The 22,363-nt window shown below is 50.0% G+C and overlaps 2 protein-coding genes across 7 annotated transcripts in view; both read right to left on the bottom strand.

Moving 5' to 3' along the window:
* Positions 1–621, bottom strand: part of ZNF592 (zinc finger protein 592) — a 41,554-nt gene extending 40,933 nt beyond the window's left edge. Inside the window, exon 1 of one of the 2 annotated variants that reach the window (XM_027697921.1) lies at positions 440–621. The gene's annotated coding sequence lies outside the window, so the exon portion shown is untranslated. Of the gene's footprint in view, positions 1–116; positions 202–439 lie in introns of those variants that run through there. The other variant, XM_027697920.1, reaches the window with a different exon arrangement.
* A 5,094-nt stretch (positions 622–5,715) lies between these two features.
* Positions 5,716–22,363, bottom strand: part of LOC113974692 (mucosa-associated lymphoid tissue lymphoma translocation protein 1-like) — a 28,938-nt gene continuing 12,290 nt past the window's right edge. Inside the window, exons 10-15 of one of the 5 annotated variants that reach the window (XM_027698056.1) lie at positions 22,157–22,284; positions 21,771–21,902; positions 21,494–21,645; positions 17,543–17,668; positions 12,496–12,631; positions 5,716–6,123 (exon numbers count right to left, since the gene is read on the bottom strand). In XM_027698056.1, the coding sequence (XP_027553857.1) occupies positions 6,047–6,123; positions 12,496–12,631; positions 17,543–17,668; positions 21,494–21,645; positions 21,771–21,902; positions 22,157–22,284 (751 nt within the window). In that variant the 3' untranslated portion in view covers positions 5,716–6,046. The other 4 variants (XM_027698058.1, XM_027698061.1, XM_027698060.1 and 1 more) reach the window with 4 other exon arrangements.

The following is a 22,363-nucleotide window of genomic DNA, read 5'->3' as shown; positions in this document are numbered from 1 at the left end:
GCCCGCGGGGCGGCAGCACCGCCCGGCCGCGGGGCCGGCGGGAGGGAGGGAGGGCGGAGGGCAGCGGCAGGGGCGGTCCCGGCGCAGCCGGGCCCGGGCGGGCGGGCAGGACTCACCCACGCAGGCGGCTCCTCCGGGCCCGCCGGGCCCGCGCGGCCTCACCCCGTACCGGGCACCAACGGCCGCAACATGGCGGCGGCGGCGGCGGGCGGGGCCGGGGGCGGAGCGGGGCGGGCTGGGCACGGCGGAACCGCCCCGCCTTTCCTTTCCTTCCCTTCCCTTCCCGCCCCGGCTACAGGGCCCCGCCGCCCCCGGGCCCCCCCACTGCCGCCCACGCCTCAGGGAGGCTCCTGACAGAGGCGCCCCTGGGCCCAGCCCGGCCCCGCCGCCCCCTCATGCCGCCGGGCCCCGCGCTCCCGCTTTTCTGAGGTTTCCTCACCCAAAACCTGCCCCGAGAACGGCTCAGTCACCGCTCGCTGTCTTAATCTCCTTCGTCATTGTGTCCCTGGTGCGGTTTGCCCGCAGTTACACTGGTTGACTCGTGTCCCGGAGCGAGGATATGGGGAGCTCCAGCCTCACCCCGATCCCTGCGGAGGTGACGGAGCCAGTAACCCCTGGGGCCGTTTCCAAACACAGCACGGACAGGGAGATGTCTGGGATCGGTCAGCGAGGGCTACAAAGGGCTTCCATCCCTGATAACATGATGCCTTCTGCATCGAAATTACTAAAACAGTAGATTTAGATTAGAGATTACAGAGAAATTCTTCCCTATGAGGGTGGTGAGGCCCTGGCATAGGTTGCTCATAGAAGCTCTGGCTGCCCCAACCCTGGAGTGTCCAAGGCCAGGTTGGACGGGGCTTGGAGCAACCTGGTCTGGTGGAAGGTGTCCCAGCTCATGGCAAGGGCTGGAATGAGATGAGCTTTGAGTTCCCTTCCAACCCAAACCATTCTATGATTCTATGACAAGCTTGGGGGATGAGAGAGAAAATGTTTATCCTCCAACCGTGTCCCCTTTTGGGGAGAGACATGGACATGCTGAGTCCAGCAAAGAGCCAAGAGGATGATAAAGGTGCTGATGATGAAGAGGTTGAAGCATCTCTTGTATGAATAAAGGCTGAGCGAGCTTGGACTGTTCATCCTGGACTAGAGCAGGCTCAAAAGGGGCTCATCCATGTCTATCAGAACCTGCAGGGAGGGTGCAGAGAGGATGGAGCCAGGCTCTTTCCGGTGGTGCCCAGAGCCAGGATTGGAGCCCACGCACTGATACACGAGGAAACACTTTTCCCCTGCGAGGGTGACCAAGCACTGGCACAGGTTGCCCAGGAAGGCTGTGGAGTCTTGAAGACATTCAAAAGCAGTCTGGATTTTCTGAGCAACCAGTTTTAGATGGCCCTGCTTGAGGCTGGACCAAATGACCTCAGAAGGTCTCTTCCAACCTCAACTACTCTGCGAGGATTTGAAGCATTTTGTATCCAGGTGAATATGTCATCCTCCTATCGTAATAAATAAACAAACAGTATTTCTTGAGGTTTTCTGTGTCCTGGCATTTTAACCACCTATCCCTGGTACTGGGTGTACAGCATTGCTCACACTGCAATTATTTCTCATCTGGTTAAATACTTATTCTTTTATTTGTCATCAATCCCATGGGCAAAAAAATTTCTTTTTTCTAACTGACACATTGTAGCTTCACATCTTTGATTTCTGAATCAGTGTCATCACCCTTCTCCTTTTGGAGGCGATAGCCAGTTTCTCCAAACCAGCAAAAGCACAAAGGGAGTCACAAAAAGGAAACATTTTCAATATTGCAACTGTTAACCTGTAATTTTAGCACATCTCTATGAAAAGCTCTAAGTTGTATCTAGTAAGACAGCTGACATTTGTTACACAATTACTAAGAGCTGTCACAGTCCTGAACAAGTTGTGGCTTGCAGGAAAGCTGTGGTAATTTGAAGGATTGTGCTAATTAAGAAATATCATGCTAGTGGGAACTTAGCTCCATCCCAGATGGCCGAGGAGGAGAGGCAGCCCTGGAGTGGCTGGGGTCCCTTTCTCAAGACAGCAGAGACACAAAATGCACTGAGGAGATTCTATATCCTTCTGCATCATCTAAAAATCAATTCCTTTTCTTATTTTTAGTTGAATGTGGTGACTTGACAAATCTGGAAATAAAAAATCTTCCTTTTTTTTTTTTTTAAGTTTAAATTTGTCCCTTTAGGCTTGTTTTGTAAATGTTGTGGAATCCCCATCCCTGGAATTGTTCCAGGCCAGGCTGGAGAGGGCTTGGAGAAACCTGGTCTAGTGGAAGGTAGCCGGGGGGGTGGAACGAGATGGGTTTTAAGGTCACTTCTAACCTAAAGCACTGTGTGATTCTGTGCTTTGATGTGGAAAGGACAAAAGATGTGGGTCTAAGGAACTGATACCTAGAGCAGCCGCCTGGAACTGGAGCAGCGTCAGTGGGACCCCCTGTGCCTTGGTGGCACCTCGGAGAGGGAAACCCCTGGATGAAAAACTCTCAATGTCCAGCTGCATCTGAGACCTTCCTTCACTTTTAATTCTTAACCTGCTTGGGGTTGTTGGTGTTTGCTTTTTGGCTGAGGGAAAATAGTTCTTCCCAGGTGCTGGCTGTGTCGGAGGGTGTCTGTAGGCAGGCGGGCTGGCAAGGACGGTGAGACCCATTTTATTTACAATACAAACATCACAAAGTCTCGAGCACTCATGCCCAGGCAACTGTCAGTTTTCACATCAGCAATTCATTTGTTTCTGTCAGAGGTCAGTGTTAGAGGGAACTACCTTGAACTGGTTGCAAAACTTGTGTGTTACAAAACTGTAATTAATGTTTCAGAAACTCTGGGGAAGGTTTATTATTGGCAGGGTGAGAATGAATCCCCAGACACAAACATTCCTCTAACATAACAGCATAGCCTTCAGCGTTATCTACACACACAAAAAAGCCGTGCAACTTAAATCAGGGTAATTAATTACACAGATGTCTTCTATATACATTTAAAACCATTTACACCTATTGCTTTGGCTGTTTGGTCTCCCTCGCTCCCAGGGCATGCCTTCTGCATTGCCCTAAACTGATTTTTCTCCCTCTTTTTCCTTATTGACACAAATATGGATGAGCCGATGCATCTCTTCAATGAAGATCCCTCTGTACTGATCCACCATGAACATGTAAAAACTTGCCTCTACTCCAAATTCATGCTCAAGACAGCTTGTAGTGGTCACGGCACTCTCTTGCAACCACGGAGCCCTGACCTCAAATTCCTGAGTCAAATTGAAGGGAACAAAGCTGTGTATCCTAGCAAGTTTGGGAACAGGAATAAGAACACTAATGTGGCAAAATCCTATTGGAGAAGAACTGCTTCATGCAGTTCTGAACTGCTTCTAAATCCCACTTGTTGGAATTTGTTGGATTCCCAGGTGGAGACGTGATGAGATAGGCTGATTTCTTGCAGGGAGGTTGCAGTCAAACCCTGCTGAAGTGCCAAGGATGCACGTTGCCCATATCACTAGCGCAATACCAAACCTGTTCTACTGCTCGACTGGAAAACTGGGAAAATAACTTCCAGACAGCCAGTTTTCTTCACCCATGAGAACTGCAGGCTCTGGTGCAGTACGGACACGCTCCAAGGTCTGGGCAAGCAAGGACCCTTTGCGCAATCCTCTGAGCCCCTGGGCTCTGTATTGCTTTGCCCGAGCAGTGGTGATGCTTGTGAGGCGCTACATGACTGCTGAACATGAGCAGGGGTCACATTGCTGAACAGGAGCAGGATTCACAGCGCCACTCTTCTTCTCCAGCTACCTCCAAATGGACTCACTCCCATGCTCCAGGCTACGGCAAGAGGACTTTATCAAGATGCTCTCCTGCTGAAGCGATGTTTCATGTGGCTGCAGCCTCAGGCCTACAGTGGCCAGGGGACACTATGGTTTCCCCATGCATCTCCCAGGGTGGCAAGGCTGCCTTGAGCTGTTCTTGCCTTTGTGCCTCCAGTTGCCTCATGTGGTGGCAGTGGGACAACTCTGTGAACTGGAGATTACTAATCCGGGCTTGTAAACCTCTTCAGGGAAGAAATTAAACTTTGAATCATCCCTCATCATAGAATCATATAATTGTTTAGGCTGGAAAAGCCCTCTACAACCTTTGAGTCCAACCATTAACACAGCACTGCAGTGCTCACCACTAACCCACATCCCCAAGTGCCACATCTACACATCTTTTAAATCCCTTCAGGGATGCTGACTCCACAACTGCCCTGGGCAGCCTGTTCCAATGCCTGACCACCCTTTCCATGAAGATATTTTCCCTAATATCCCACCTAAACCTCCTCTGACAATGTAGCCCTAAAACAAGATGTAGGACTGAAATCATGTACAGAAGCTAATTCCAGTGCTAGAGTAAGGATAAAATAGGTCAGAAGTGAGGGCTTCTGGTGCACAGCCCCCTGACTGACCGTGCCATTTCTGCCCCAGCCCATTCATACCTGAGCATTCTTGTTCTGCTCCTGGCTGTTGAAATTACCTCAGGCACTTTCCCAGGTGCTCACAGGAGCCCTGATGATCCTTCCTGGAGCGCAGTGGAAAGGTCTGGAAAGGTCTCCGGTGGACTGTGAGGCATCTGAGCAATTTAATCTGCAGTGGGGCGGGTCCAGCCCCAGACAGGGTGGCACATGTTAAGGCTTTATCCCACAGCCTGCACTGAGGAGCAGGACTGGATTTAAACTCTGCCCAATCTGGGGCAGAGGCTTTTCTTCATAACTAGGGACAAGAGGATAGCTAGCAACCAAAGGATTTGTCTTCTCACTCTCCAAACATTGTGAATTCCTAGGAATCCCACGGGTGAGGCAAAAGAATCCTCTGTGTTTGATCTCCACCCTGTCATACTAAGGCATCTACATCAGGAGCTGGTATCCCCTGTGTGTCTCCCCTGAGCAAATGTGTGCCAGTGACTTTCTTTCCCTTCTTCTCCAGAACTTTTGGTTTTTATCCCTAGAGGGAGAAGGACCTTGGGAATTCACACATGACATCTCACCTTGCTTTGTACTTAAATTCAAACCTGGCTTTAACTGAGACAACTGGTGGTGTTGTCTGTGTGTCCCAGAGGCTTTTCCTGCACTATAAGACTGAGAGAGCTGAACTGGCCTCCACTCTGCCTTTGGTATTAAGCTGCCTTCAGACTCATATGTCTCTGGAGAAAAGAGCAGCCTCTGACCAGAGCTGGGCTGTAACTGAGGAATCACGGCCTGACAGGAACTGCAGGGCCTGTCAGTGCCTGGCTCCCAAGTCACATCTCCTCGGGACAGGCAAATTTGGGCTACGAGTCAACAAAATATGGGAGGGTTGTGGCACCAAAAGGTCATGTTTGTATGGTTTAACAGTAGAGACTATCTCATCTGATGACTTTTTGATAGAGATGACTGGGAGAAAGAACAAAATAACACTGTGTATCATAGAGTCATGGAATCACAGCGGGGTTTGGATTAGAAGGGACCTTAAAGACCATCTTGTTCCAATCCCCTGCCATGGACAGGGACACCTTCCACTAGACCAGGTTGATCCAAACCCCATCAGGGCACAGGGTCTTATAAGAGGTGCAGGATGCTGAATACTTTTTGTGCAAACCAAGCTTTGAGAGAAAGAGGAAGAAAGATAGGAAACTATAAGGGGATGTGACAATTGGGCTCTTCAAGAAAAAAAAAAAGAAAACAATTTTAAGATTTGTTAAGGAGAAAATTCTTTTTATGCCTTAAAACCACGAGGGACTGAGCTGAGAAAGCACTGTAATAGCACAGTCAAAAGTCATCTGAAAATGAAGTTTTCCATCGTGGGCCTCCATTGACCCCATTAACTGTGAACATTAGAGCATTTTCGTGTCCTTTTTTATCCTGTTAGATATCCATAGGCCCTCAGTTACACTGGGCTGTCACTCAGGACACTAAACGATGGGCTGTGGTGGCTCCGATGTGTCAGTGAAAGATGTTTAACTACAGGACAAACAAATGTCTCTGGCCTTCAAGAAACAATTTTCCAAAGGTTGAACTCATCTTGACTCATGGCAGCGCAGCAGAGAAATGGGCTCAGCACTCTCATTGCAGCACTGGGAAGCAGCAGCATTTCCTGGGAGGGAAAATAGTGGAGAGGAGCCAAGAATGAATAAGCAGCCTTATTGCATTGTGGATTATAAAACCTCTTCCTGTGAGAGGGCTGAGTAGGGCTCATTAAAGCATTGATGAAGACAAAGAGTAAAAATACAATGAGGTAGACAGAGTAAAATTATAACCTACAGCTTTGGGGTAGGAAGGAAACAGGTAATAAAGGAATTGGCCTGTCTGGGTTGTAGCATGTCTCACCTTTTCCTGGAGCGTCTCCCTATGTCATAGAATATTCAGGGAAGAATTCTTTCCTAATATCCACTCCACACCTCCCCTGGTGCGACCTAAGGCCATTTCCTCTTGTCCTACTGCTGTGTCACACTCCTAGAGAAGGATGTGCATCACACAAGGACTTCAGGAAGAGCTTCTGCCAATGACACAGGGACTGTGTGTGTCAGGGACAGTCCTTTTGATCCAGCCACTGAAGTGGCCTGAAGGAAACTGCTGGAGTTTGCTGCTGTGCTGGGGGTCTGCGAGGTGTTTCCAAATGTCCTGCTGGAGGAGTTCAGATGGGCTGGCTGGGCTGATGTCAAAGGGAAGAGCATTAAGTAGGGACATGCTTTGTCTCATAAAGTGATAGGTATCTGTCACCTGAGGAGCTCCAGAGCCTGACAGACGCAGTGTGCAGACCATTTAGAAAGATCCATCTTATGCTTTCAATAAATCTTTTCTGCCCAAGATCCTTTTGTTTTTCCTCCCAGACTGATTGCACTTGTTTTTTGGTGTTCTCCATTGCATCCTCTGCAGGACTGTCCCAAATCAGCACCAAGGCTGGACCCTCCAGGTGAGATCTCACCTTTGATGCAAAGTGATTAGCTTTGACATTACCATTTCACAAGCACCAGATGCTTCACTTAATGGCTACAGCACAAAAGAGCTGAAGATGTTCGTGTATCCAAAATTCAAGCACTAGTACAGGTTGCCCAGAGAAGCTGTGGCTGCCCCATCCCTGGAAGTGTCCAAGGCCAGGCTGGACAGGGCTTGGAGCAAACTGGTCCAGTGGAAGGTATCCCTGCCCATGGCAGGGGCTGGAACAAGATGAGCTTTCACATCCTTTTCAATCCAAAAGAGTCTGTGATTGTGATTCACCAAAATTCAAGCCCATGCTGGGGCTACTCCCTGCCCACAGTGCTGCCCCAGGCAGCTGGAGCTTGGTCCATGGTTACAGCTCTGGGTCATTTTGCTTCTTCTTGTGATTTTGGTCACCAAGTTGGGGCAGCAGTGACTCCCTGGCTTGCAGGAGAGGGAGCCTGGGGACAGCCAGTGTCCTGGGGAGCTCCATCAGCGATGCCAATGTGATGGGGGTGTGCAGGTGGGCACACAGGACTGCAATGGGTCACAGCAGTCTTGTGAGAGAATCCAGTGGCTCCTCCAGTCTGGGAAAGGTGATCCCCAGACTGGAAATAGTGTCTTAGTAATTAAATTTCAGATTTTCCCAGATGCCAGGGAGACTTCTTTGAAAGACATATGAAAAGTGAAAGAATGAGAGAAACTCAGCAGCAGTGGGACTTTGGAGAACAGCACAGTGAGTGGAGGTATCAGTTTATCAGTCACAGTGGTGTGAGGATGGAATTGGCAAGGACTGTAGAGAGAGCACATAAATCTCACTAGACCAGCTGAAAACTGTTGTGGGGGGAAAGACAAGGTCCCCTGCTGAACCTTCACTCTTCATTCAACACCACCTTTGACTGGGAGCTCTCCAGAAAAAAATATCTCCAAATGCCACTTGTATAGGAAAAGCAAACATCCTCTGAATTCTTTTCCCTCTAGGCCCTTCACATGGTACCAAAGTGACCATCCAAACCAGACTCACAGGGAACATGCGAAGCCCAGCCCACACTCAAATCCTGTCCTGCAGACATGGCTGGGATCACTGGTATGACCAGTTGTGTGCACCTCACACTGTGAAACAACATCCAGCAGTTTTGGACTTGCTCAAGCTCAGACGAGGCACTGGCAAATCTCAGTCTGGCCAAATTTTGGCAGGGTTATCTTTTCTTTATGTTCTTCCACATTGCAACCATGATAACGAGCAGCTGTGATGAGAGAGCAGCTTCAGCTCTATGGTCCACCTCCATGGCTGGAGCAGGAGGTCCATGGCCAAGCAGATAAGAAAAAAATCCTTCTCTAATCCCATCAGTCTCCCAGCAAATGGCAGGGGTGAGCTGGAGGGTTTTCTAAGCAGTTCTCCTCCACCACCCCAGCTCTCCTCCAGACTCCTAATATTACAAGCACATTTACATTCCCTGGGATGTTTCCCCCAGAAAGCAGTCCAAAGACTCCCTAAATGAGCACCTGAAAAGATGCAGAGGCCTCAAATACCTGGAGCTAAAAGCAGTCATTAAAAAAGCATAAACAAAGGGCATCGTGACTGTTTTGCCACATCTCCAGACTTGAGAGGAGGCTGAAATAACCTTTACATTATCCCATTAGCATTTTCTAGTGAAAACAACGGCATTTTAGGAGGGAGAACAATGTCTTTTCTTATCATCCAGAAAGGTCAAAGGTATTTATCTGATTTAATATTTTATAATTGATATTAAGTGACACAGAAGAATAAGGGAGGCAGGCAGGTGATGGCTGCAGTGACACAGCAGAAGCTGCCCTCTGCTCTTCCAGTAATGTCTGGGGCTGGGCAGGAGCCAGGTCTGGGAGCAACACCCCCTGTCCATCAACTCCACAGAAAAGAGGACTTTCTGTTGTGCCTTGCTGTGGTGAGGACCCCAGGTGCCAAGGCCTCCACGCTCACAGTGCTGCCACTTGACCCTATTTCAGTGTCACATCTGCAGGAGCTGACGTTCCAACCAGTGCAGTCCAGGGGATGAAACACCTCAGACAACCACTGAATCATTAAGGCTGGAAAAGCCCTCTAAAATCTGAGTCCAACCATTAACAGAGCACTGCCAAAACCAGCACTAACCCACATCCCCAAGTGCCACATCTACACACTTCTTGAACACTTTCAGGGATGGTGACTCCACCACTACCCTGGGCAGCCTGTTCCAATTCCTGATCACCCTTTCCATGAAGATATTTTCCCTAATATCCAATCTAAACCTCCCCTGACACAACTTGAGGCCATTTCCTCTCATCTTGTCCCTTGTCCCCTGGGAGCAGAGCCTGACACCCCCCCCCGCTCCCCCCTCCTGTCAGGGAGTTGGAGAGAAAGAGAAGGTCCCCCCTGAACCTCCTTTTCTCCGGGCTGAGCCACCCCAGCTCCCTCACCTGCTCCTCATCAGACTTGTGCTCCAGACCCTTCCCCAGCTCCTTTCCCTTCTCTGGACACACTCCAGAACCTTGATGTCTTTCCTGAAGGGACGATCTCCTTGTCGTGAGTGTATCTCCATCCTGCCTGTCCTCTGTCCTTCCCCTGCTTGGGCAGGGTGGTGGCACAGCCCTGGCCAAACTGCTGCATCCTCCATAGTGGGAAAGGGTGAGACAAAATCTCTGTGGAAGGGAGAGGGAGAGTGGGAGAAGGAGGAGGATTTAAAGGCTGGGATCTCAACACTAGGCCACAATGCCCAGTTGGAATGAAGGCAGTCAGTGCACACACACAGTCAGGCATCGATGCTCTCCATGATGGTCACTTTGAATCTGGAAGAGCAGCAGGTCAGGACCAGTACCCCTCTCTGGGCCCCCAAACTGCCCCATCTCACGCACCCTATAGGCAGGTAGGGACAAGGGACCAGCGTTACAGTGGGTGCCCCATTGCTGCCGAGGGTCTGCAACCATGCAGCCCGTGGGTAAGTATCTCCTATTTTCCATCTTTGGTAGGGAATGGAAATGAGGATGTTATTCTTTGCTGAAACATTTTGGAAAGTCACAGCTGAAATCTCTCACTTGTCTCTTCCATCTGTTTATTTTTACCACTTAATAACACGTCTGTCTCTTCAACTATTCCTGACACCGTTGCAAGAAAATCCAACTCTGTGAAGACAGTTTTATCAAAGAGACATTGGCTCTTCATTACTGTGTGACACCACGTCAGCTCTTCTCCTGTGCATGAAGTCTGCTCTGTAATTTCAAAGGGTGTCTTCTATCTCTTTGAGGAGGTGATATGACCAATATATTTGAAATTGTTGCTTGTTATGCAAAAGGTTATCCAAACTGTGAAGATAAGAAGCAACTTCAAGCGCTTCAAGGATTCTCATTTGTTTGGTGATGTTTTTCTCTTCACTGCCACATGATGTCACAGACCTAATTTCAAGTGATTAGTAACAATGGCAAAACAGTCATTGAAATAATCTGTGATAGAGAACTCTGGGACAACATGAAGAGGCTGTGCTATCAATAATTTCTCACCATTAATAATACAAAGTCCTGGTCTGCAGACACCAGACCTGCTCCTGCCTCTGCTTTCCAGAGGTGCCCCAGCTCTCTGCAGAGGGGCAGTGTGTCTGAGTGCAGGTCAGTGCTGTTCAGCTCCTTTTAAATTTGAATAATCTTGGGTTTATTGACTTGGCAGTGGATCACTCCACTCACCTCTTTTGTTTAAAATTATGCTTCTGGTTTCATTTGTGAACCAGCCACCTGAAGGGGAGGCCTGGAAGATGGAGTCTGAACCACCTGACATTTTCAAATGAACCACCTTTCCCTTATTTTCTAGCCCTAAGTTTTTGGTTTCATAAATTTTGGAACCAGCCAAGGTGAGCCAATGTCCTTATTTGCTTTTTGGACAGGGAGTAGGGATATTTCACTGAAACGGAGTCTTGGAACTCGCAGTTTGCTGTTCAGAATCAGTGAGAACACGTACACTCTTCTGAGCATATTCTGGTAGCAGAATCCCAGCAGCGTTTGTTGGGAGGGACCCAGTCCAACCTCCTGTTGGAAGCAGGACGGTTGCCAGCATTAGGAGAGAGGAGAGCACAGCCGTGGGTGTCTCCATGTGCAAAGTATGATGGATAAAGGCTGTCTGTGACAGCAGCACCTGGATTTAATGATTCCAGACCTCCTCACTAGTCCTGAGCCTGGTATCTCCTTGTATCTTGTGCACGGTCCTGTTGTGCTCACAGGAGGTTGACTGCCAGTACTTGGTGTTCCAGAAGTGATCCTCAGCTAATGAAAGCAATCCTCAGCATTTCAGAAAAAAGGCAATTCCTGTATCAAGTCAGTGCAAGAGATCATTCCGTTCACTCTTTGTCCACATGAAAGGCAGTGTAACTGCCAGAGACCATGATAACCTGCCCTTTGGGAAGCTCCTTTCTTCCCTGTGAAGGAATGGCCACCCAATACCTCCAGGACCTCTCCTGCCTGTATAAGAAGCTAATTCCAAAAACTAGGGAAAGAGGACCAAAACTGCATTGTTGAATCTCAGAGTTTTCCTCTCTGTCCCTCTGTATGTTCTATTCCACTGCAGGTGTATCCCATCGACAGCACCACAAGCTCTGCCCTGAAATGTGGAGTAGGAAATGACCTGGCAGATTCTGAAGATCACGGAAAATCTCTAAGTGGAAAATAAGGAGAACCTAGCAGTTTCTGAAGAGTAAATTAAAATTCACTCACGTGAGGGAGAAGGATTTCTTCCAAAAAGATGATAAGAGTTAAGTGAGCTTGTAAGTAAAATGGCTCAACATTGCCCCATATTGATTTTTTTCTCCCAGAAATGACTCCTTCAACGAAGGACTTGCCTTTATGCTTCTCTCTCTCTTTGGCTGAGACTGAAGAGTGGCTGATCTGGGACAAATCTACCTTTTCCTTGCTTTGGTCACAAAAAACCCAACTGAGAACAAACCTTCAGGAACCTGCTGCCAACAGAAGGGTGCCAGGCTTGGGTGCACCTGCCAGGGCACATGTAACACACCTCCTGACTGTGGCTAGGCTTGTGATTTTCCAGTAACACACTGAAATGGCATTTCCCAGATTCCCTGATCTCCCCTGCCTTGTTTTCTCAATCCTTTTGGGTGCACTTGCCTTGTTTTGTCAGGAACTGCCAAACCTCAGCAAATGAACCGAGAACTGCCTCCCAAATGAATTCTGTAGCAGAAGGAGAGTGTATCAGGCTGTTGTCCAAGGTCCTTTCCTTCAACACATCTGCACTAGCAGAGAGGAAAAGAAGGGCATCTATCTAAAAATAAAATTATCAAACATTTAGCTGTTGCTATTTTCATCACATATTGTTTTAAAGCTTCGGTTCACTTGGTGCCTCTTAAAGAAAACACAGACTTGGGTGAAGGGAAGCACCTGTATTACCTACAGAAATGCTCCTGAGTGCTGAGCTGTTTGCAGCCTCTGGGCACAGACTGGCCCAGAAACGAGGGAAGTGGAGGGTGATGGCTGTGGAAGGTAAGGAGGCAGAGAGGGAATGTAAATTGGAGCTGATTTCTTGGTCCCACTTTACCTGCTGTTGCCTGGGTGCTCCTTCCTTCCCACCCTTCCAGCCAGCACAGGGAGTTGTGGAGCCCAAGGCTGTAGATCAGGAAGGACGTGGTCAAGAGACACACAGTGATCCTGGAATGACTTGTCTGTCCTGGATGCTGGCAGATGGAAATACAGATTCACAAGAAAATTTACAGGCACTCAACAGTTTAACCATCATGAGGGAGTTTGGATTTCATGTGTGAGCGGGGGATGAAGGCAGACACAGCTTCACCCCCTCCCCTACAATGACTCCAGCTGTCATGGCCAGAGGCTCAGGACACAATCAAACTCCACCTTTTCAGTTCAGCTGATGTTCCCAGACATAACACACCATCATCTGAGGGGCATGGGAATGTGGCAGTTCCCCTGGGCTTGGCTGCAGGGTCTCATTGAAGGAACAGGAGAGCTGGGGACAGGGACAAGTGCTGTGGTTGACACCAGGACAGGAGGACCTCTAAGGCTGATCCAGCCACTCAAGAGCCACACTTACGAAGGCAATGGATAAATCACAGTGAATCCCGACTTTTTACATCTACACACTTCACTTGACATCATTTCATCCTATCTACTAATTTGATCCACCTTCTAAATCCAAATATCAATACTTTCAGTTACCTAAAAAAAGAAACAATGCTCACACATAGGAGCCCAGAAGCTAGAATTGAAAGCATAAAACCCCAGTAGGTCAACACAGAGTCACACCCTGGCAATTAGAGGGAAAATAAACACAGTTAACTCAGAACCATGTGAAGCTTTGTGCATTCAAAAACACCAATAGTGTTTTATTCAGAAAAAAGAAAGACTGGCTTTGAATGAGATTAACATTCACATGAGGTGACATTTGCCATGATAATATGACCCAGAAACAAGTCTTGCCCCAACAGTACAGGAGGGTGTGTATAATCCTCACAGAGGCAACAAGACCCCCCAGCTCCTCCCAAATTCCTGCAGAGCCATTCTGATGACCTGTCCTCAGTGGCTGCTGGTGTTCAGTTGATCTTTGGTTCTCCCTGCAACTAGTTCATTATTTTCTGGTTTAGCTTCTCTATCAGTCCATCTTATTTAAACTACATCCTTTTTATTTTTTTGAGCTTTACATTTTTGCCTTGGAGACTTTCTAGTCTGCAGCCAGATGGGGCCCCTCTTCTTTCCCTTGGCTCTACTCACTGTGAGGAGAATAAAAGCCTCCTCTGTTCTCTTTGGACAGGTTTCCAGCACTTGTAGGATGGTTTATCTGGAAGGAACATTTCAGATTTTTCTGTGCTGTAACAGACACCATAGACAGGGATGTATCTTCACTGCTGAAGGAGAGCAAAACTGAGAAAATGCTCTCTCCAACCCTCTTTTAAACTATGACAGAGCTCAGGCCCTCTCTCCACCTTGCTACCCTTGACCTCTCAAGAAGTTTTGCTCTCCAAGCTCTTTCTTTCACAGGACCACAACAGCCAGAAGGGACCTCCAGTGCTCTCTGGTCCAGTACCCCACCAGCTTGGATCAGGTCACCAGCATCTTCTGCAGTCCAGAGTGAACTGCCCTTCAAGGATGGAGACCCGACACTTCACTGGGATCACTGGCCCCTGTGGAATTATTGGATCACCCTCCCAGGCCCTTACTGAGCAACCACCTTTATCAAATAGATATTAGGGTAGCAGTCAGGGAGGGGACTGTGCCCACCCGGGATGTCCATTGGGCCCTGCTCACCCTGTGGCTTTCTCTGGACAGCTGGTGGTCCATGAAAGGTAGTACTTGAGGTTGCCCACAGCACAGACAGGCACTTAGAAAAACCAATTTGCACTAATAATAACTTTTTTGAGGTTATTCTTTATCAACCCCAGTATTTTCCATCTCTCCTGTAGGACACTCTGCACCTGAGAGGAACTGAGGACTGCACAGGGCTGAACACCCTTTAATGCCCCTTGGACCATGCTGGAAGGGGCAGGTGTCAGTGTACCTGCTACTCCTGGTGGCTGTTCCTGGTGGAAAACCAGCCTCCCCCCTAAACACACACTGGACGGAACTTCCTTTTCCTGGCAAGTGACTGCCCCCCCACCTATAAATACATTCTTCAGAAACACATAAATGCATAACTTAACACCTGCTTTGATACAGGCATGGGAAGAAAATGACCCCGGGGAGAGCTCACACCATTTCACCTGGTCCCCTCGGTGCAGCCCCGTGTCCCTTGCACAGGTGTGATGGCAGCCAGCAGCCACGGCTGGGACTGGAGCTGGGGCTGTAGTGTTTGGGGGTTTCTCATCACATTTAATGCTGCAACATTTGTTTTCGGGCAGAAAATACCAGCAGTGCCCTTGACTTGCAGCAGTGCTTTGGCAGTGTTATGACTGGCCGGGTGGCCCTGTCCTCTGCAGACACCACAGTGACTCCCCACTGATCCCGACACTCACGCGGGACTGGGGGCTTCAGGCCCCGCACGCCACAGGGTGCAGATTGGAGAAGCCTTTCCAGGAAAGCATCCTTGGCCTCACTGGGACAGGGTGATGCCGAGACTGGGAGGCAGCTGTGGATTCCGAAGGATTCAGCACTTGAAGAGCTGTTGCCTCAATTAAAACCAGGGCGGAGGGTCAGGGGCCAGCCCGGAGCAGCGCCGAGCAGAGCTCACCCAGGTCGCTCTCGTCGTTCTCCTCGGGCTCGCTGCTGAAGGTGGAGGGGCTGCTGCTGGGCAAGCTTTGGCCAGAGCCTGTCCTCAGGGATCCTTGTCCCTTTGGGTCCGGTGTGTCCCGGAGGCACGCACTGCCTGTGCTGGCAGGAGTTCGCTGGGAGTCTGGCTGAGAGTCGTTCCTCTGGCTGAAAAACTGCCCCAGCAGGGATTTCTGGAGGGTCGTTCGCAGGCTTTCACAAGTCCTCTGCTTTGTGCTCGGCTGAGTGTAATGCAAATCCAACTGCAGGACCACATCCGTCTGGAAGGGGAGAGCGGAGGACGCTAAGTGAATCGGAGACTCAGACTGGAAGCAGAGCTTTCCTGCTGTTGCTGCCAGACATGAGAGCCTTGGCTGGCTGTTGAGCAGGCTCACAGCCCCATGCTGTGGCGTGATGGAGCAACGCTACTGCCAGAGAAAACAAGCTGTTACACACTCACACAGCTCATGACGTCTGTGGGCCTCAGCCATGGATTCTGGATTTCAGGACTGCTCCTGAAATCAGGCCACCTCACTTGGGATCTCATCAGCCCCACCAGTGAGCCCCAGTGCTCACTGTCACTGTGAGCATCACGCCCAGGATGCTGGCACAGGGGAGCAGGAGAGGAGGCAAGGAACGGCACCATGTCTATCCCGGCCGTGGCTGGGACCACTGCCCAGGGGAGAGGAAAGCATGAAAGGGAGGGATATGAACCACTCCCAACCCTGGAAGTGTTCAAGGCCAGGTTGGAATGGGCTTGGAGGAACCTGCTCAAGTGGAAGGTGTCCCTGCCCATGGCAGGAGGGTGGAACAAGGTGAGCTTTAAGGTCCCTTCCAGCCGAAACCATTCTGGGATGCTATGAACTGAAACACACATCACACTGTAAAAGGCAACAGCTTTAAGCAGCAGCACTCCACAGGGATCCGTTCACAGCCTAGCACTATTTTAGAATTTTATAAAAGATGAAGAAATCAGAAAATAACCATGGCAGCCAAACCCCTAAAAGCAAACCCCCAGCATGGGGCTGTGCCTGAAATGCCTGGCTGTACAGAGCAGGGAGATGTATAATGGAACAAGATTTTGACAGGCAATGCAGGGTCCAGGTCTCCTATCTGCACTTAAAAGCAACGCAGAACAGCTGGGAAAGGTTCAGAAAAGAGCTCCAGGAACAATCAAGGACTGAAAGCACTGCCATATGCTGAGACACGTCACGTACTCAGCAAACAGAGCTTGCTGTGGGCAGCAACAACCCAGGCAGAGAGCAGCACTCAGTGCAAGATCCACTGGCTGTCCCTGCCGGGCAGGAGAAAAAATCAAAGTAGAAACAAGGTGCACACTGCTGGGAGAGACAAGCCAGGAGACCAGCAATTCTGCCTCTCTCATGGTCTTTAAATAGTTTGAGGGTGTTTTGAAATGTGTCAAAGAGGCACAGTTTGGATCAGGCTTGGAAGAGTTACTCTGACAACAGGAGCTCCTGGCCAGCCCATGAGCTCATCTCTCAGCAAGAATGCAGCCTAGTGAAGACATCCTTCATGTGAAATATTTGGGCAAGTCTGACCTCCCCTAGGCTGATGGAGCAAAGAACAGTCTCCCTAGCCAGGTAGCAAAGAAAAACAGAGCAAGCTATGATGGGTGATGCCTCTCCCCGCTCCCAGGGCAGCTGCTGTGGGTCAGGTTTGCTGGGAGGGCCAAGCAGGGGAGACAACACAAAAGCAAAGAGCATCCATGCTCAGGCTCTGCAGGCTGATCTGTAAATCAGAAAGGTTTTGCTGAGGTGGAAAAGGTGAGGTGAAAGAGGACAGTCCTCTCTTATGGAGGCAGGCTGGGAGAGCTGGGGGTGTTAAGCCTGGAGAAGAGAAGGCTCCAGGGAGACCTTAGAGCTCCTTCCAGTGCCTAAAGGGGCTCCAAGAGAGCTGGAGACGGACTTTGGACAAGGGCCTGGAGGGACAGGACAAGGGGGAATGGCTTCCCACTGCCAGAGTACGGGGTTAGATGGGATACTGGCATGAAATTCTTCCCTATGAGGGTGGTGAGGCCCTGGCACAGGTTTCTCAGAGAAGCTGTGGCTGCCCCATCCATGAAGTGTTCAAGGCCAGGTTGGACAGGGCTTGGAGCAACCTGGGATGGCGGAAAGTGTCCCTGCTCATGGCAGGGGGTGGAACAGGATGAGCTTTAAGGTCCCTCCTAACCCAAGCCAGTCTGTGACTCTCTGAAACAGTATGGCTTTTGTTCCTTGAAGATCAACAAGCTCCTCTAACATCGATCTGGATGTGACACTGACACAGAAACGTGGTCAGAGGGGCACATCCAGCTGCAGCCACGGGGATGGGGAGCACCAGTTATGAGAGGATGTAGGAGAACAGCAGAGAAGCACCTGGAAGCTCCCTACCTGAATTTTCTGAAGTCCGCAGAGCTGGAAGACACAGTCCTGCTCCTCCCACTTGTACACGGAGGCGAGCAGAGTCTCCACATGGTCCAGACGGCTCTCCCTCTGCATGGCCACGGCCTCCATCTCCTGGGTCAAGAAAACAAGAGGAAATGCAAGGAAATTTCAGCATCAGCATGGAGCATTGAGGCACAAGTGCCCATCAAGAGTGCTGCTTCTCTGCACACAGCAATGCCCAGGGCTTTGATTGACATGCTGCAGGATGGAAATGCTGTGTATCCTAATGGAAGTACTACAGAGAGCAAGCAACAGAGATTTTGCACATTCACCTTTTGACAATCAATGAGAAGACCAAGCTAAACATCCCCAGAGTACATCTGTTGGGAAAACTGGGGTATAATGGGATTTGCAGCAAAGAGCAGCTACAGCTGGTACCACAACCACTGGTAGCATCAGCATGGTGTCATGGAGGGAGCAAATTTTCCAAGGGCACAGCTGGAGGAAGCTCAGAGTTGAGCCGAGTGCCAAATTAGCCCCCCACCATCTACAGAACTGCCAATTCTTGCTGAGTTACTCCAACTTAGCCAAAACAGCCCTGTCTCTATGAGATCCTCTTCAGTACTGATCATATTTTGGAGTCACTAATAGCACAAGAATGGACAAGGGAATAAGGGTCTTTCAAAATCATAGATTCATGGAATATCCTCAGTTGCAAGGGATCCACAAGGATCGAGTCCAACTCCTGGCCCTGCACAGGACAACCCCAAGAATCCCACCATGTGCCTGAGAGCATTGTCCAAATGCTCCCTGAGCTCCAGAAGGGATGGGGTCATGACCACGTCTCTCTTGCTTTGGATTTGAGCCCTCCAGGATGAGCGACAGATCACAGTCCACCAGCCCCTTCCAAAAGGTGCTTCCCTCTGCCAGCTTGCTCTGGCAACTGTCCCAGTGCAATCCTTAACAGAAGTTAAGGATTGGGCATGGTGATGAAGGAGGCTGTTAGGATATTTGGGGAGGTAGAGATTGGAGAAGCCCTGGTAGCTCTTCCTGGCCTTTACAGACCTTCTCCAAACTGATGCCCGCAAGTGGCCAAAGCAATTTGTTTCTAGCCAGGAGAGTATCAGGAAATGCTGGACCCCAAATGCTAGCTGGGATCTGCAGGCATCAGGGTCACCCCTCTGTGCACGGCCTGGTGGAACAGGAGTAGTGCCATTGCTGATCCAGTAGGTTCACTGGAGGCTGCAGAAACACCATTTATCTCTGTGCAAGGGAAACTAAATCCCATCTCTGCACTTGTCAGCTCATTACTGCTATGTTTGGAAACGGCTTCAGGGGTTATTGGCTCTATCACTTTCTCAGGGATCACAGGGAGGTTGACCAACTTGCAGCTCCCCAGATCTTCGCTCCTGCCCTCCTGGCTTTCTTCCAGGCCTCAGGAGGACCACAAGCCAATGGAGTCTCATCACCAGCTCCCTCAGCACTTATGGGTGCATCCATTAGGTGCCACGGATTTGTGAACGTCCAGTTTCTTTAGTGCTCCCTGACCTGGTCCTCCTCCTCCTCTGGGTGTAATTCTCCCTTGATCCAGACCTTTTTCCTAGTCTCAGGCATCTGGGAGTCCTCATATACATATAGAAGCCCTTCTTGTTTCCCCCAGATCCAGCCCCAAATGGGCTTTGGCTTTCCAAACCTCAGGCCTACATGCTTGAATCACATCTTTACAGTCCTACATCACCTGCCCCTGCTTCCACCTCTTGTACACCTCCTTTTTACGTGTGAGCTCAGGTAGAAGCCCCCAGCACATCCATGCAGGTTTCCTGCAGCCTTTGCTTGTTTGCCTGTTCATCAGGATCCTTGAAAATCCCCCAGCTCTCCAGGGCTGTGTCCCACAGGAACACAGCTCTCCAGTCTAGTGACTTCAAGACGTTCACCTGGGAAAGGAGCGACCTGATGTGTTTGTTTTAGCAGGAGGGTTGGACTGGATGATCTCTAGAGGTCCCTTCCAACCCCAAACATTCCATTGCTCTGATCTCAAGGGATCAATTAAAACCCTGACACATGAGATTCAAAGCCCCTCAGCTGCAGCAATTCATTAACCACAAGAATCTGCACTCTGCTAAATTCCCAGCCTCCATAGCCTCCTGTTCCACAAACTAATTCCCTTCCACATTCTCCATTATCATTTCTGGCTGTGCAGGAGAAAATGGAGAGAAGCATTTTCTAAATTAATTTTTTTAGCCAATTCATACTTATTTATAAACCTTTCCCCATGGTGGAATACATTTTTTAATGAAGATGATGCCCAGGAATTGGCAAGACCAGAGTTTTAGCTGGCCCAGAAATACAGATATTCTATATAAATGGGGGGAAGGGTGACTGGAAAGGCCATTAGGTCAAACAGCTTCAGATCAAGTGACTGGAAAACAAGGAGATACAACATAAAGGTTTTTAAAAAGTAAGGATTCAAGCAGTATAGAGAAAAAAAATGGGAATGCCCTAGCTGTCAGCATTGTTCCTTTCTACATATGTGCTACAGCAGCCTCTCCCTCTGAAGACAGTGCTTGTCAGGTAAAAATGCAAGTCAGGCAAGACACAGGATGGCAGGGAATATGAGACAACTAAAGAAAATTGATCGATGCCAGAAAATTCCATCCTAATTATCCCTGCCAAACACACAGCAAGCCCAATTAAATCCCTTTGATAAGCAGAATGTGGCAAGTGGTGGGAAAACTATCATTTCCTCAACCAAGCAGCTTCCTGGGATCATTCCCCTTCAGCCTGGTTTTGTTGGTCCTGCACTTCAGCAACACCACCTCCCTCAGCATTCCCCAGGAGGGCTGGTACAGGGATCCTGGCAGAAGCCCTGTGCCCTCCTGCAGATACCTGTGCACTGTCCCAGGGGTGCGGGGGTGGCCTCTGTGGGAGTCTGAGGCGGGGCAGGAGCCAGGGCTGGTGCGGTCGGAGGATGGTGGGAGGACATGCTGCCGCCTCAGCAGACACCACTGGAGGTCAGTGTGAGCCAGCACCGCCGTGCAGTGGGACAAGGACAGGGATCCCACTGCTGAACTGGGGGGCCTTTTTTGTCTCCCCAACCCTCTTGAGACAGCTCCAGAGGCAGGAGCACACGGCTGAGTGCCCCTTTGCCCTGAGTTGCTGATGTGGGGTGGATGCATGCAAATATCTGCTCACACACACACACACGTTTTTCATGCATGATTAGGGAGCTCACAAGGGGAAACGATGCTCCAGCTTGGGAACAGGTAGGATCAGGCTCCAAACCTCCTGGATACACCACGCTGCATCAGTGACCCCAACACACTGAGGAGCAGTGTCCCTCCACGAGCAACAGGGGCTGAAAAACCCACCACAATCAAGCTACACTTCAGCAAAAGGACTAAAGAAAACGAGGGAGATGGTTAGCAGAAAGGAGCAGCAAGTTAAATCCTTAGTGGTGGCATGGAGACTATGGAGACCACCAGGAAAGACCATGCTGGGCACGTGGTCTGTTAGGAAAGGTGTGAGAAAGGGTGCAAGGAAGCTGGTACGGCTCAACAGGGAAGAAATATGGAATATGAGCAGAGCAGGCTAAGAATGCATGATTCAAAAAGCCAGATCTGCTTCCAAACATGGAAAACAGAATGGCTCTTCACCTCAATCAGATTAAATGCAATAATTTAATCAGACAGGACAGAAATCAATCTGAGGGGTAACTGGTTAAAGCCATCAAACCGGTGCAAAATCCTTTTTGTGATGCATGAGGAGCAAGGCAGGTGGCCTGCAGGGAACCCACTGAGGCGTGGAAGAAGCCTCAAGGAGGTGTGTGCAGAGGAGGGGATCCTTTTCCACCTGGGATCAGCCTTTCCCAGCCCTCAGGACCCCCTGGGCTCAGCCCAACCATGCTCCCACCTGTGTCCTGGGGAAAGCAGCCCAGGAAGGGGAGCTTAGAGGACTCACCGGGGGCTGGCAGAGCAGGAGGCGGGGGGCAGCGATGTGGGCCGGGGGGGGCTGCAGCTTGGCACACACGGACATCAGGTTGGAGAAGAGCCGCAGGAAGCGGAGCTCTGCCCGGGCCCCGCAGGGGAAGGTCAGTGTTCTGCTCAGCGGCTCTGGAAGGGAAATTCAAGAGGGATCAGCTCCTCAGAGGGTCCAGACGACATCTCCCTGGAGCCCGGTGTCCCTGAGGGGCACAGGGACCTCCAGCCCTCTCCTCCCCATGCCCTGCATGGCTCACCGTGGCTGTGTCCCCAGCGCTCGGCACCTGCACCGGGGGGACAGATGGGGTCTGTCAGGGACCGGGCTTCCTTCAGGGTGTGTTTGATCTCCATCACCTGCTTCCCAGTGACCAGGGCATCCCGGCCAATGTCTGTGGGAAAGAGTTGGAGGCACATGGGTCACTCCAGGTTCCTTATTGATCTCCCTGCCTTTTAGATCCTACATGAACGTCTCCATAATGCTGCCAAGCTACAGAGAGCTTACATGGGGCATAGCCTGAGATTTGGATTTTAAGGAGAAACGGTTGGCTGGCTGCCTGGGATGGGGTGGTACAGAGCCACTTGGTCTCTGGTCTCTCTTCTCACCCCTGCTACTGAAGTGAGTGGTTTCTCACTTGTCCCTCACCTTCCAACACATCCTCTAACATGTGTGTAACCTTCTTCTCTTTCAGAATGTGTTTCTTCAGGTATTTCATGAAGATCCCAGAGCTGAACTCCCCATCCTGCAGTTCATAGGCTTCTGCATCTTCACTCCTGCAAGAATAAGGACATTTCTTCAGAGTCCTCATATTTCTGCACCAGGCACAAGTCCTGAGGGTGAGTCTGGGCTTGC

Source organism: Neopelma chrysocephalum, unplaced genomic scaffold (genome assembly GCF_003984885.1).
Source record: "Neopelma chrysocephalum unplaced genomic scaffold, ASM398488v2 Primary Assembly neopelma1_124, whole genome shotgun sequence".
NCBI classification, from domain to species: Eukaryota; Metazoa; Chordata; class Aves; order Passeriformes; family Pipridae; genus Neopelma; species Neopelma chrysocephalum.
Note: the sequence above shows the minus strand (reverse complement) of the source record. Positions and strands in the feature narration are given on the sequence as shown.